This window comes from Equus przewalskii, chromosome 9, assembly GCF_037783145.1.
Source record: "Equus przewalskii isolate Varuska chromosome 9, EquPr2, whole genome shotgun sequence".
Taxonomy (NCBI): Eukaryota; Metazoa; Chordata; class Mammalia; order Perissodactyla; family Equidae; genus Equus; species Equus przewalskii.
Window position 1 is genome coordinate 51208695 of NC_091839.1, and position 16172 is coordinate 51224866.

Sequence of the window (16172 nt, forward strand, 5' to 3'; positions counted from 1 at the left end):
CTATAAATAACATTCAAAGTCAGTGAGGTAGCCAAATCACAATATTTTTCTAAATAAATCAATCTACAGGTTTGTTTTAAAATACCACAAATCCATGTGCAAAGTAAGGTAAGCTCTTACCTTAATAATAACAGCATGAGCAGGAAGATTGACACCCCAGGCTAATGTAGCTGTACAGACTAAGACTTTGATGTGTCCATTAGAAAACAAGTTTTCAACCAAATTTCTGTCCTGCCGAAGCATTCCTGCATGATGAATACTAAAACCTTCCGGGAATAATTCTCTTACTTGCTTATTTCTTGACTTTTGCACCTAGAGTAGATAGCAACAAAACATAACAGTGTTCCTTAGTATTTAAAAGCAATTGCTATTTCACATTTCTGTTGAATCAAAGAAAGCATACAATTATTTTTAAGCATCTTAATATCTTACTGTCTTATTATATAAAACTATACAAAATTATTAAAAATCATATTTCATCCATCTTAAGGAAAAGGTAATCCTGAACATGACACAAAATCCAAAAAGAATGAAGTTAAAAGCAAGTGTCTCTTTAACCCAGGTATTCCTTTCTTGCAATCAATTAGTATTACCGGCTTCCTATCCTTCCAAAAATACTCTATTAAAAACAAATATAAATCTCAGCAGCTTCCAACTCATTCAGAGTAAAGGCCAGAGTCCTTAGGATGAAGGCCCCACAGAAATCATCCCCATCCTCTACCCGCACTTACCCATGCCAGCCACAAGGGCCAACTACTTCTCTCAGTCCCTTTTCTGACAAAGCCACACCCGCCTCAGAGTCTTTGTCTATTCCAGATCCACTGCCCGGAAGACTTTCTCCCCTCATCCTGAGATGCCCCAAGCTTCCGCATAGCACACGCTCTTCCCCACAGCAACGAGCCAATAAGCCCAACTGTACTCATTCACCTTCGGCTGCGTTCCCGGGGATCTTCGACGGGAGGGCACTGACCGACCACCTGTCTTAGCTCCTCAACGTTACAGCTGCCCTAAATACACTAGCTTCACTTCTGGGGCCTGCTCTTTGGCCTGGTCTGAGCTCTGATGTGGAATTTGGTCCACTTATCTGCAATTTGTACAAGTGCGATAGCAGAAGATCTTACAAAATTCCCTGACGACTCACATATAATAGAGAAAAGTTTTCTGCAAATTTAAATACGTTAGGTTAACATAAAAGAGGTGTTTGTATAGTCAAAGCTTCTGTTTGGGCATCACATCCTGTGTTTATTTGCTATTGCTCTGAAAATTTCATGATCAGCATTTCAATAGTTTCTTTTGAAACAGTTTCACAGTTTGTATGTAATCGGCGCTACTTCGGCAGGGAAGGGGATTTCAAGGGTCTGGGTCTCTAGTACTGACTTTGTCACATTGATTATCTCTAAAGTCACTAAGATTTTAAACTTCTAATTTAATAAATAATTAGCTAAGGAAATACTCCATGAATCTGCTGCAAATATGAGGTAATACATTAACAAACCACACCATCTAGTGGCCAGCCAAGGAATTAACAACTTAGACATTTGGAGCCTTTCAGAGTTCCAAATAAAACACACACTTACACAAAAAAGACTTTCTTCTTCAAGTTTCAAGAGGAATGTATTCTTATTTTATTTTTGTGAACTGTGGTCAGCCTGTTAGAAACCATTTCATACACACATTTATGATTAACTACATTTGGATCATATCAACTTTCATCTTTTCAGACAGGAACTGTTACTGTCAATCTCATGAATACGGGATGACGGGGATAAAGTCCGTTGTGGAGTATTTGCTAGGATATAACAGAGTTCTTTCATGGGCCAAGGGGAGGAAGAGGAGAAAGATTTCAACGACTGCATTTCTTCTCTACTGTTCATAAGTGGACACTCAGAAATAACAGAGAAAACTAAAAACCATTACTTGGAGGAGAGGTTCTACACAAATCTTACTGCTGGATTGCTGTTTGTTTCAGGTGAATCTGCTGTCCCAGGACCCCTGCACTGGACTATCCTGATGTGCTTGTTATAAATGCAGACTCCTTGGTCAAACTCCAGTTGGAGCAGGACTTGGCTTGTGACACCAATGACACAGTAATCAGTTGAACACGGGCTGTAGGTAACTGAGGTGAAGAAGATTCCTATGAGGTAGTAGGTAGATCCTGGAGTGCTGACATAGCACTTCTCACTCTGGCCCGGTAGGTTCAACCAATGGCCACCATCTGGGCACATCCCTCTGGTCTCTGTGAGGAACTAACAGGCACCAGGGGTCGCTTCTCTTTTGTCTCTATTCTTGCTCATGATTTGTGCATTGCTTTTTTATTGGCTCAGTAGAGACCTGAAGGGATAACAATCTTAAAATAAGTCTTGAGTTGTTCATTCTTAACTATCTTTGAATCTGAATCTGCCAACTGAGGTCTAGCATTGCTCACAGTACAGATGAACTTAGATCCCTGGGGATGAGGCCCAGAGATATGCACTTTTCCAAATTGTATTTTAAAAACTATCATACAGGGGCTGGCCCTGTGGCCGAGTGGTTAAGTTCACGCACTCCGCGTCAGTGGCCCAGGGTTTCACTGGTTCGGATCCTGGGTGCTGACATGGCACCGCTCATCAAGCCATGCTGAGGCGGCATCCTACATGGCACAACCAGGAGTACATACAACTTGAATATACGACTATGTACGGGGCGGGGGGGGCGCTTTGGGGAGAAGAAGAAGAGGAAAACAAAAAGGAGATTAGCAACAGATGTTAACTCAAGTGCCAATCTTAAAAAGAAATTATCATACAGTAAAATTGATTATTTTTCCACTTTGGGCATACAGTCATATGAACTTTAACCTATGTTCAATCTGTGTAACCACCTCCATAATCAGGACACAAAACAGTTCCTTCGCCCTAAAAAATTCCCTTGTGTCATTCCTTTACAGTTAAAACCTCTCCCACACACAACCCCTGATCTATTCCCCATCCATAGAGCTTTGTCACTTCCAGAATATTATATATATTGAATCAAATAGTATATAAACTTTTAGGCCTGGTTTCGTTCACCCAGTTTGATGCCTTTGGGATTCATCCAAGTGGTTGTATCAATAGTTCATTCCTTTTTACTGCTGAGTAGTATTCCATAGTATGGATGGATATATCACAGTCCGTTAATCTAATCACCCACTGAAGGATGTTTGGGTTGTTTCCAGTTTGGGCAATGATAAATAGAGCCTCCATGAACATTCATGTATAGTTTTTTTGTGAGTGTGAATACATTTTAATTTTTCTAAAGTAGATACTAGGGATGGTATTGCTGGATCACATGGTAAATGTATGTTTAACTTTATGAAAACTGCCAAACTATTTCTAGAGTGTCTGTACCATTTTGTTTTTGTACCAGCAATGTATGAGGGTGCTGGCTGCTTCCCAGGCTTGTTGGCACTTGATACTGTCATTATTTTTTATTTCAGCAATTTGTAATAGGTGTGCGGTGGTATCTCATCATGATTTTACTCTGTATTTTCCTAATGGTTAATGGTGTGAGACAGCTTTTCATGTTCTTGGATGTATATTTCTAATCAGCTCCTCAAGTTATTCTGATGTGCACTGAAGCTTAAAGACCACAGTTCCTTACAAGAAGGTATCCGCAGCGATGTTTTTATCCATCTAGGTACAATTTGACTTTTTGAGATTATTTAGTGCTAAGTAACTTCACATTCATTACTGTATTAATTATTTACATTCCTAAGAAAAGTACCTTCTAACAAATTTATAAAACATAACAGTGACTAACAGAAAAAAAAAAAACTGTGAAGAACCAAAGAGAAGGTCATTTAAACATGAAACACCTATTTATCATGTGCTAGATCCTAGGAATACAAAGGAATTTAAGACAAAATCTGAGCTTTAGATAATCTGCAGACTGGAGAGGAAGACAGACTTATACTCAAATGATTTCTATAAAATATGATCTGTTTATAATAGAGGCATGTGGACAAAGCGAAAACCAGGACAGGAATGGCATTATGGTTTATCTGCATTTGTACTGCTAGCACCTGGCAGAGCACCTGCTGCAGAGCAGAAACTACCACACATTTCCGGAGTGATGTATCAACAATCTGCTAGTCTGATAAAAGAAGTCTTTACAGAAAATGTGAAATGGCTCTTGAAGCACAAGTGAAATCCTGCTAAATGGGGGAAGGTGGGTAGCAGGTTAAACAAGCACAGAGGCTTGGACTAGTGAAAGAGTACAGTGTGTCTGGAGGGCATTATGTTCAGGGGGCATAGGGTGAATGCAAGAAAATGAAGCTGGAAAGGAGGACTGGGGTCAGGCTTTATTTGGTCTCAAGCATAGGTGAAAAGGGGGCCAATTAAAGTTTTTAAGCAATATCAGATTTGTTGTTTAGAGACGTAACTCCATAGTTGTGCTAGATGAGAAGCTTTGGGGCTACTACAACAATGCAAGAGAGAAGATGGGGCAGGGGAAATAGAGATATCCCATAAAGTCAGGGCGAAAGTAGGCTGTAAAGAAATCAAGACTGGGTGACTGCCTGGAAAGGGGGGTGAGCAGAACATGAAGGAAAGGAAGGAGTTAGGATTGTTTCAAGTTCATCCTAGCTTTGATGTACTAAGCACTATATGATGGGCACAACAGGATGAGGAGAAATGACGCTTCTGCCTTAGCTTAGGCACTAGGAAGGTGGGAAGATTCAGTATGGGATATGAGTTTGAAGACACCCCTTATAAAGACTTTGGCTTTTATTTTGAATTAAATGGGAAGCCACTCAAGGTTTTTGAGTAGGAGAGAGATAGGGGAGATGAGTTAGGTAACGCTATTACAATATGCCAGGTGAGACGTGATGGTTGATTGAAGCAGGTGTAAAACAACTGAATAAAATAGTAAGTTTTAACTAACACACACATGCAACTCTACATATATGTATCCCTTTTATCTTGGCTTTCTTAACAAATGAGGAATAAAAACTAAAATTGCGGAGATGTAAAAATTAAAAGACCATACATCAAACTTATAGAACAGAGTAAAGTTGTGCTCTCAGATAACATATCTCAAATATTTATGTAAATAAGAAAAAAAGTAAATTAAGCATGTAACTCAAGAAGTTGGAAAAATAAAAATACAACAAAGCCAAGGAAAGAAGGAAAAATTGCCCTAATAGAGTAGAATCTGATAATGTAAAAATTATGCAATTGACAAGTAAATACAAAACTCTTATTTTAAAAGAAAAAAATTAAACAAAAATAGACAATGGCTCTTATTGGCTACAGCAGGGTTTGGCACACTATATGCCAAGTGCCTGTTTTCTAAATAAAGTTTCATCATAATACGGCCATATCCATTTGCTTATATACTGTCTATGGCTGCTTTTGAGCTATAAGAGAGTTGAGTTGTTGTGACAGACACCATATGTCCACAGGCTTAAAATATTTAGTCTTTGGCCTTTATGTAAAAGGAGATACATAGCTGGGCACAAGCACAACAGCACAAGCATAAAGATGCAAAACTAGTAATGTGGAAAAAAAAAGTTCACAAATATCAAATTTAAAAGAATCAGAAAAGAGTACTTTTGTAAAACTCAATACATTCCTTTAAAAAACTGTCTGGAATGGATGATTTTCTAGGAAAATATGTTACTTACATATATCCCCAAAGTAATAGAAAACTGCAAAATAAAAACAATGGAAGAAAACGTAAAAGCTATCTAACTTTTAAAGATGAATTAGTCCTAAGGTTATTAAGAGGCCCTAGAGCACAGAAACAGAAGGAGAGCCTCAAAATTAATCTTACAGAGGGAGCGTAACAGCACTGGTACGAAAGCCTGATTAATAAGTAGAAAACAATACGATAGAGAAATCTTTCTTTAAGACTTTTTTTTTAAGATTGGCACCTGAGCTAATATTTGTTGCCAATCTTCTTTTTCTTCCCCCTTCTTCTTCTTCTTCTCTCCAAAGCCTCCCCAGCACGGAGTTGTATATTCTAGTTGTAGTCCTTCTGGTTGTGCCATGTGGAACACCACCTCAGCATGGCCTGACAAGCAGCGCTAGCTGCTAGCCCAGGATCTGAACTGGCGAAACCCTGGGCCACCAAAGCAGAGTGCGTGAACTTAACCACTCGGCCATGAGGCTGGCCCTCTTTTTTAAGAATATTAATCCAAATAGCAAAGAACTTTAAAAATAGAATTCAACAATGCATTAAAACAATACACCTAAGTAAGTATAACTTAACCCCAGAATTCAAGGGCATTATACTTATAAATACACATATTAACTTAATTATTAATAAGTCAAAAGAGAAAAAAACATATGATCATCTCCAGGCATTGAAATCTGACAAAATGCTACATTCAATCTTGATGAGTAGAGGTGACAATATCTATCTCAAACCATATCTTAATAGTAAAACGTTACAGTATATTAATCAAAATTAGGAACAAGGCAAAGTTGTTTACTATCATCAGCCTACTAATGTCCTAGAAAATGGAATTAGACATGAGAAAATAATAGACAGCATAAATACTGAAAACATAGAGGCCAAAGTACTTATTAGTTGCTGATGAAATGAACATTTATTTAGAAAATTGAGGACTGACTAAAAACTAGTAACTAAAATAATAAAAGAATTCAGAGAGGTAGCAGTCTTGAAAATATTTTTTAAAGGTCTTTCTATACACAATAACTTGTTAGAAAACAAAAGTGAAGTATCATATTTATAACAGCCATCAAAAACAGAAAGAACAAGAAATAGATAGCACCCACATGAAGAAAGTATTAAAATACTGCTGAAGGTCATTCAAGAAATGAAGTGACATGCTTTGCTTTTGAGATGGAAAAACTTAATTTGGTAAAAATACCAATTCTCACAACAATCTATAAAATCAATCCATTAACTCAACTAAAAGATGAACATAATTTCTTGGAGGTGATATTAAAGTTCATCTTGAAAAATAAACCTGCATATTTATCCAGGAAAAGTTCTAAAATTGAAGAATAATCAGGATGCTTCTCCCAATCATGTATTAAAAATATTGTGAAAACAGAATAAATAAAACAGTTTGATAGTAGAGAAGAAATAGTAAGATCAATGAAACAGAAGAGAAAGTCCAAAAATTGACTCCCGCAAATATGAGAATTCTGTATGTTATTTTGAATCTTAAAATCAATAGAATAAACAGTGAATATTCAGAAAAGGATGATGGGTCCACTACTGTATGAAATAAGTTCCAGACAGATCAAAGATTTAATAATAAAAATTAAATTGAATTAAATTTAAAAAGGGCTAGAGGAAATCACAGATGAAGTAGGTGTGGCCTTTATAAGCAAGACAAAGCCCAAAGACTATAAATTGATAAAAATTTCAGCATGGTAAAAATATTCATAAACAAATCAAAGAAAGGTTAACTAGAAAAAAATGTAATGCATATGACAATACATGCATTTTAATACACAATGGACCAAGAATATAAAAATGCAATTTATAGAAAAAGAAATTCAAATGGCCAATATGGAAAATGCTCAGCTTCACTCATAAAGAAATGCCAGTCAAAATAATAATGAAGTACCATTTTTTGCCTATTAATCTGTCATAAACTTAAACACTGTTCAGTGTTGGCAAAGTTACATGGGAGAAAGTTACTGTTCAAGGAAGTGTAATTTGGAACAATCTCCCTAGTGGGTAGTTCAGGACCATTCCCCAAAATTTTAAATGCATGCACTGTATTGATGATAAATTCCACTGCTAGGAATTTTCCCAATGGATATTGTTGCAAATGCTAAGAGTATGAGCAAGAATGTTTACTGCAGTACTATTAACAATAAAAAATAATTGGAAACAACAAAAGTATCCATCAAGACAGGATTGGGTAAAAGATTTAAGATAATGTCCACATTGTGGCATACTGTGCAGTTGTTAAAAGAATGACCCACATCTTTCAGTGTTGATTTGGAAAGATCTCCGTGATACTGTTAAGTGAAAAAAAGCAAGAGACATAAAAGTGTGTCTAACATGATCTAATTTGTTCACATTAAAACATACACACAAATACACAATGGCAGTTGTACAAAATCTTTCCTTGAAAGAAATGTAAGGAGCTTCTTAACAGGAGTTTCATGTGGAGAAATGAATGGAGAAGAGATGGTTAAGACCATGAGTTATGGAGCTAAACTTGTTTATTACAAGATGCCTGCTACCTTCCAAAGTATCAGAACAATCACTGTTTCCACCTGGTTTCCTGGGGGGAGCTCTATCTGGAGTCCAGGCTTTGCTACCTTCTGAATAGCTATGAGATACAATTCACCTTGTTCACACTCTCTGGATAGGGCGTTGGATTCTCTAAGGAAGTCATTTGAGATCCAATACTATACTCACTGGATAAACTGTACTTGGAAATCCGGCACAAAAGAACACCAGCTGTGAAAAGGTAAAGGGAGTCAGGTGTGTAGTTTGTCTAAGAATCGTCTAAGCTTGGTTTCCTCTGACTTTGTATTTCCAATTTTCACAAGTGAATTTCCCATAGAGGGTTTTATAGTCAGTAAAATTAGAATGGAATGGACAACCACTAAGATAATCATTTAGCCCCGAGGGTACTATATTCTTTTCTCCCAGTGAAAGCAGGCAGGGCTTCCTTCCATAACTTTCCATATCTTTTTCCTACCCATGAGATGTAAAATCAGTGTGAGTACTTTTAAAAATGAATGAGGTTAAAATGGAACCACTTCCCAAAGGTGACTTCCAAACTAACACAAACACATGATTAAAAAACAAGACCAGGGGGCTGGCCCAGTGGCATAGTGGCTAAGTTTGCACAATACGCTTCGGCGGCCTGGGGTTTATGGGTTCGGGCCCCAGGCACAGACCAATGCACCACTCACGAAAGCATGCTGTGGCAGCATCCCACATACAAAACAGAGGAAGACTGCCACAGATGTTAGCCTAGCAACAATCTTCCTCAAGCAAAAAGAGGGAGAGTAGCAATGGATATTAGCTCGGGGTCCAATCTTCCGCACCAAAAAATAAAAAATAAAAAAAGATTTAAAAAGACTCACAGCATACAAAGATATTAAAGGAAAACAAATTTGAGTTTTTTCTCCCATAAGACCAAAAAATATACAGAAGAAACACAAGAACTTCAGCTCAGACACAAACTCTGAATGAAAGAGCATGATGAAATTGCATAAATTATTTATAGTGACATTTATAAGCCTTCTGAGATAAGTTATCTTGATAAGGCATGCTTTAATATGAATAATTTCAAATTCATTAGGAAAGAATGACTCCCATTATAAAAACTAAAATTTAACCAGGAGGAGGTAAATATTTTCTGCCAAATGATACCATTCTTTCCCACAATTATTAGTGAGTATGCTTTATCAATGTTAGAAAAAATATTAGAGAGTCCTCATCTTTGGTAAGTGCTATGTTTATCATTCAATCTTCTTTTTCTTTAAGGAAGATAAGCCCTTAGCTAACTGCTGCCAATCCTCCTCTTTTTGCTGAGGAAGACTGACCCTGAGCTCACATCCATGCCCAACTTCCTCTACTTTTTTCTTATATGTGGCATGCCTATCACAGCATGGCTTGCCAAGCGGTGCCACGTCTGCACCCGGGATCCGAACCGGCGAACCCAGGGCTGCCAAAGCAGAATATGTGAACTTAACCGCTGCGCCACTGGGCCGGCCCCTGTCATTCAATCTTTGTGAAGTTAATCAGCATGAGACAATGGACTTGCTTACATTGTTAGGAGCATAAACTAACACCTGGCTTCTCTTTTGACAAAGGAGTTTAGAGACCTAAGGCATATGCCTTACTTCTTCACCCCTTCTCTCTCTCTCTCTCTCTCTCTCTCTTTTTCTCTCGTGCTCTCTTTTGAAGCTCTTATTCTGTATCTTTTGAAGCTCTTATTCTGTAACTTGTAATAAGAGTTTACTTGTTTATTTATACTGTAAACCTTGTTCACTGAGACATCTAAAATTGGTCCTCTCGTGTGTATGCCAAGAGAACAATGCCTTGTCCTCCATGAGGCTGTCACAAGGAAATCCATCATATGTCTCATCCTTGTTCTCAGGACAAGGTCCATTAGTGATCTGCTCACTATGTAAACTAAACCTGGCTATAATCAGAATTTCTGGGGATCTTATTAAAAATTTTAGGGGCTTAGTTTCAGAGATTCTGATATCTAGCATGCAAACAGGTAATGGGGAACCAATGATGTATTATACTATGGTCCCCATAATAATACTTGGTATTTCTTTGCTGTTTACTCAATTCCTTACCCTCTCTACTATTTCTCCATCCTAGTGTAACAAATTCTTCACCTTACTCTCTGGAACTGCCACACAGTCATCAGCAAATTTTACCAATCTCTTCTCCTATCATGCCTAACTGAAACTTGACTCTCCTCCATGGACTCTGTTTCCTATGCATACCTCTCAAGTAATGGGAGATGATGTCTCTCTTCCCCGTCACCATTTCCAGACCAGTATGTACTCATCTTTTGTAAAAACCTCTGCTCCTTTAAGGTTCAGTCCATCTGGTTATGTCACCTGTCACCCAACCTTACCCAATGAAGACTTGATACGTATGGCTCCTAGTCTTTCTCTCCATTCCAATGCCTGTCATCATCCTAGTGATGGTATTTTCCATGTGGACATCCAAACCCCTCACCCTTCAGTTCTTTGACACCCTCATTTCCAGTGACATCTCCTCTGTCCCACCTCAGCCATACCAATGATTATATTCTAGGCCTTATCATCAGCCCACAACTGTACTACTTCCAAAATCACTAGTACAGACATCTCATTTTCTGATCAAAGCTTCCTATATTTCAAGATTGCCTAATTAATTTTTCTAAGCCCATCCTTTATCATTAATGACACTTCCAGATCACAATTCCTCTACCCTCTTTCTATTCATCAGCAGCACCTCAGCCCCAGCCCTGCCCAATCCTTCTTCTTGCTCTTTCTCCAGCTTAGATAGCAGAGCCCAACATTTTAATCACACTCCTGCCAATTTCTTAAACTCATTTGCCTTTTTGTCATACCTGGCTGGAAAATGCCAACCTCAGATGACCCAAGGCAGATAGTGATTAAGAAAAATTATAGACAAAGGCAACTTGAGACCACTGTAAATCCAGGAGCACAATCTTAACAAGTCCTTAACAGTGAACAGTAATTCTGCAACGTCTTTTTAGTCAGTTTGTTCTCATATGTCTCACATGTCTACTTAAGACATTTTTTTATTCTCCACAAACTTCTGACTACTTTGTCCACCCATTCTCTCAGAGAATGACTTCAATACCTACTTCATAAAGAAAATACAACACATTAGAGGAAATTCCCTTATCTTCCGCCATGTACCTAAAACCTATTTGCATCAGAACCCATCTTTTTAACCTCCCCTTCTGTCATAAACAGAAGTACCCTAACTCCTATCTAAGGAACATCTCTATACCTGTTCTCTGGATCCTATGCCTCTTGCCTTCTCAGAACTCGTATTTCTTGTGGTCCCTTTTCTTTCCTTTCTGAGTAATCAATCAATTTCACTCCTTTCTCACTCTCTCTTGAATAGTTCCCACAGAATATAAGCATATCATTTCTACCTAAAAAGAACGAATGTATCAACCTTTCTTGTACTACTTCATATTTTCTAGATATGATCCATTTTCCTTTTGGCCATAAATTAATTTCTCAAAATTGATGTCTACACTTGAATTTTCTAATTCCACACTCATAAGCCAACTTAATCTAGTTTTTGCTCTCCACCAATTGAATGAAAAGGCTCTAAATAAGGTCACCAAAATTTTCCATGTTGCTACTAAGTACAGCGAATATTGTCCACCCTCACATTACGTGACCTCTCACAGCAGCACTCAATACAGATGATCACCTTCTTCTCTTTGAAACGCTCTTTTTCTTGCCCTCTATGCCATTATACTCCCTTGGGTTTACTCCAGTGTCCTGGAGGCTCTTTTGTTGACTCATTCTCCTCTATCTAATCATTAAAAACTTGAACTCCTCAAGGCCTGGTCCCAGGCTCTCCTACTACTCCCATCTACTCCCATGGTTTCCACAATCTGAAACAGACTGTGCTTCTGATATCAGACTCATATATGCATCCAGATGCTTACTCTAGATCTCTAAGTATCCCAGGTATCTTAAACTCAGCACGTCCAAATGGAATTCATGATCTGCACTCTTCCCTCCAAGCTCACCCTTCTCTACTAATTCTTTTTCTTCATAAATGACTCAACTAGCCACTCAATAATGCAAGCCACGTATCTTTTAGAAGCCAAAAATCTTTTAGGTCTCTGTTCCTCAATCCTCCACATCCCATTAACCACGAAGTACTAGCGAGTCTATTTCCCAAATATTCCCCAATGAATCCACATCTAATTGGTCTTCACATTCTCTCCTGCCCTTCCTGTGTGTATAGTTATCTTTTTTTTAAATTAAGTTATTGATAGGTTACAATCTTGTGAAATTTCAGTTGTACATTAATGTTTGCCAGTCATGTTGTAAGTGCACCACTTCACCCTTTGTGCCCACCCCCCACCCCACCTTTCCCCTGGTATCCACTAAACTGTTCTCAGTCCATAATTTTAAATTCCTCATATGAGTGGAGTCATACACAGATTATATAGTGATCTTTTTTTATAGACACAAATTTGATCATGGCACTCTCTTCCTCAAACTCCTCTAATTATAACCCATTCCTTTTAAGATAAAATATCAAATCTTCAACATGATATACCAAGCCCTCATGACCTGTTCCTTGCCTACAACATTAGACTCGTCTTATGTTACAAATCTGTCGTCTGCCACTCCCCATCATTCTCTACATTTCAGTCATTCTGACTTTTATCCACTTCCTTCAATGTGCTATTGTTTTTCTGGTATCAGAGACTTTTCCTAGAACATCCTTCTGTCGTCCTTTGCTTTGTGAACTTCTAACTTTCAAATCTCAGCTTAAATGTTACTGTGTTAGCTAAGCCTCCTCTAACACTATTAGTCTAGGTCAGATCCCCCAATTTTACTTTCTCTTAGCACTTTCTCTCTCTTTATTGTTTATTGCAAATGCAATTAAAATCAATTATTTAACTAGTTGATTAATCATTCTGTTCTGCCAAAACGTAAGCTCCATACAGAAAAAGGGGCAGCTACTTTTTCTTCTAAATAAATTTCCATTCCCAATTAAAGCAAAGAATATTAATCAGCACACAACTCCCATCGCCCTTCTATGGGCTTCCTGTATTGCATGAGCCAAAGGTAAAACCTGTATTTCTCAGATCTCTTGTAGTCAGGGTACTGGCAAAAATCCATTCTGCTAATTAGACACACAATGGAAGTAAAGAGGAAACTAACTTCCTGCTGTCGTTGTTTGCTGGCAAGCAAGGTCTTGGAGAAATGAGGGTTCAAAGTTATAATGGGTATACCATACATTCAAAATTTGGTTTTCTAGTGTGTTCATGAATGTTGAAAGGCATCTGTAGTAGCAGTTGTAGCTTCTACATACTGGATCACCATCATGGTGGCCGGTTCTTCAACAGTTTCAGTGGTAGCCCCCTGACTTCTACTCCTCCAATCTCACCAACGTTGTAGTAAGTACCTAATGTCTTGTACAAAATCCTTTTCTATTTAGAACGTACCTAGAGTAGTTTGTTTCCTTTACTGAATACCGACTAATACAACACATGTCTCCCTCAACCCACTCTAAACAGGCTGACAGCAGAGTTTATTTATCTCGATACCTATTGATCTACCACAGTGACTGGGAGGTAGCTTATGCTCAATAAATATTCACTGAATGACCATGTCTGAAAACAGTTTGAGGCTCATGTGTATACAATCAATTCACAACGATACAGACTAGTCTAATTCCCATAACGAATTCCCTTATGTCATTCTGGCTGTGCTAATTAATTATTCACTTTAACTTGGGAGAAAAGAAGTACTATGTCCTCTGTTCCATGTTATAGCCCTTGAAAGATGGTTTCGGTTACCACACAGGCTACTCTGATATTACTACAACTCAATTACATAGAAACAAGTTAGCATTCCAGAAAGCATCCTAGTTAGCAAAAGATAAATCTCACCTAAAATTGCATACTTTATATCCATTAGACCATCTTTAAATAAATGCTGAAATAAAATTTTTAAAAAATCACATTGTGAAATGTGATTTTGATCTTTAAATTTTACCAATATAAATCTCTGTATCTCTAAGGATTTATAAACTTACTTATTTAATCTATATGTCTTTAGAGTGCTTCTTCTACTAAAGTATTTTCAAATGAGAGAGCAACAATATTCCAATTAACATACTTTTCCAAAGCAGCATGGTTCCTTAACAAGATGTATAAATTTGTTATAAGAAATTTGTTCTGTGCTTCTAAATACATCTTATAGAACAGGAACAAAAACTGCCACAATCAAGGGGCTGGCCCCGTGGCCAAGTGGTTAAGTTCGTGCGCTCCACTGCAGGCGGCCCAGTGTTTCGTTGGTTTGAATCCTGGGCGCGGACATGGCACTGCTCATCAAACCATGCTGAGGCAGCGTCCCACATGCCACAACTAGAAGGACCCACAACGAAGAATATACAACTATGTACCGGGGAGCCTTGGGGAGAAAAAGGAAAAAAATAAAATCTTTAAAAAAAAAGAACAAAAAACTGCTGCAATCAAAATTTACTTAAAGGTAATAACAAAAGAAATAAGGACAAAATTCCAATGCTACTTTCTACGTCCCTTAAAAAGAGTCTCACACCTTAGGCTACACTGAAATGAACACCTGTGCCATGGGAATTTCCTCTGCTTGAAGGAAAATGAATCCTACTTTTCGGCACTTGAATTCCGTTCATAACAATTTAGCTCTTCCACAACCTTCAATAGCTCCTCGCTGCATTAAAAGGTCCATGATTTACTTATATAATTTAAGGTCCTTTACATTCTAATCAAAATCTACACGCCTTGCCCTTCATACACCTTACATTCCAGAGAAAAGAGAACACTCTCTCATTCTCCAAATATATCCAGTGGTTTGCTCTGCCCAAGTTCTCTTTCTTCCTTCCTTGGAATGTCCCTTACCCTCACTGCTGCCTCCTGAAATATGAGGCCACTAGCTTGAATTAATCTACTTCTCTTCTGTGTTCCCTGTGACCTGTTCTCCTCTCAAGTCATTTACCGTGTTTTGCTTTACTTATATGTACATTTCTAAATCCTCTGTGAGACAGCCTGGGTCTTAAAGGCAGAGAGACTATCTTGTTCAGCCATTTACTGTCAGTGACACAAGACATTTAATTAATTGAATTAAAACTGACATGTTAATTTAGAATTAGATGTCTTACTATGTACTCTAATTCATTGTTCTTAACAGATAAATAATATTTAATTGAATTGCCGTCCATACTTCATTTTAAAATTCCCCTACTTGGAAATTTATGCTGTTTGTATTTTTTTTCTCATTATAAATAATGTGTTGGAACAAAACTCTCAGTGTATATTAACTTTTCCTTCCTGGAAAGATTCCAGGTTTAGGATTTTAAGGTTAGAGGCTCCCAAAAAGTTTGGTTCTTAAAACACATTACTAAAATGTTTTTAAAAAGATTTGAACTGATCATTGCAACAGGAAACCTAGGAGCGTGCCAAATCCTCAACTTATTTTCAGAACTGGGCATTATCGTTTTTAGTTTTTGATGATGTATTGAGTTTAACAGTACATAGTCTGTTAATTTACACAATTTCATCTAATAATTTTTTTCTTCCACAGTTCCCCTATTTCCTCTTTTTGCTCATAATTACTTACTGGAAACTTCACGTTTTAGTTATTAAGCTTAATAAATACACATATAAAGAGACAGATATTAACTAGTCTGTTGTATCTGTTATTAATATTTCCCCCACCTGTTTATTGCCTTTTACAATTCAATATACTATTTTTTGTTGACCAAAAGCTTTAAATTTAAATCTGGTCACATCTGTCATTCTTTAAAGTTGTCATCTTCTTTCCTTTCAGAGCTCACATGTAGCCATTTACAAAGTGTCTACTGAGCGTCAGGCAAGATCTCTGTTACCACATTTATTACAAAAACTTTAAGCTCTAGGTATCACTGCCACTTTGCATGTGATGAAATTGTGGCTTGAGGAAGTTAAAAGGCTATGTTCAAGTGTCTGAGTCAAGATA

General features: G+C 37.5%; 1 protein-coding gene across 1 annotated transcript in view; it reads right to left on the reverse strand.

The window, feature by feature from the left end:
• ASCC3 (activating signal cointegrator 1 complex subunit 3) overlaps positions 1-16172 on the reverse strand; it is a 320801-nt gene that overhangs the window by 128821 nt on the left and 175808 nt on the right. Inside the window, exon 15 of the mRNA XM_008516619.2 lies at positions 121-312. Coding sequence (XP_008514841.1) covers positions 121-312 — 192 coding nt within the window. The remainder of the gene's footprint in view (positions 1-120; positions 313-16172) is intronic.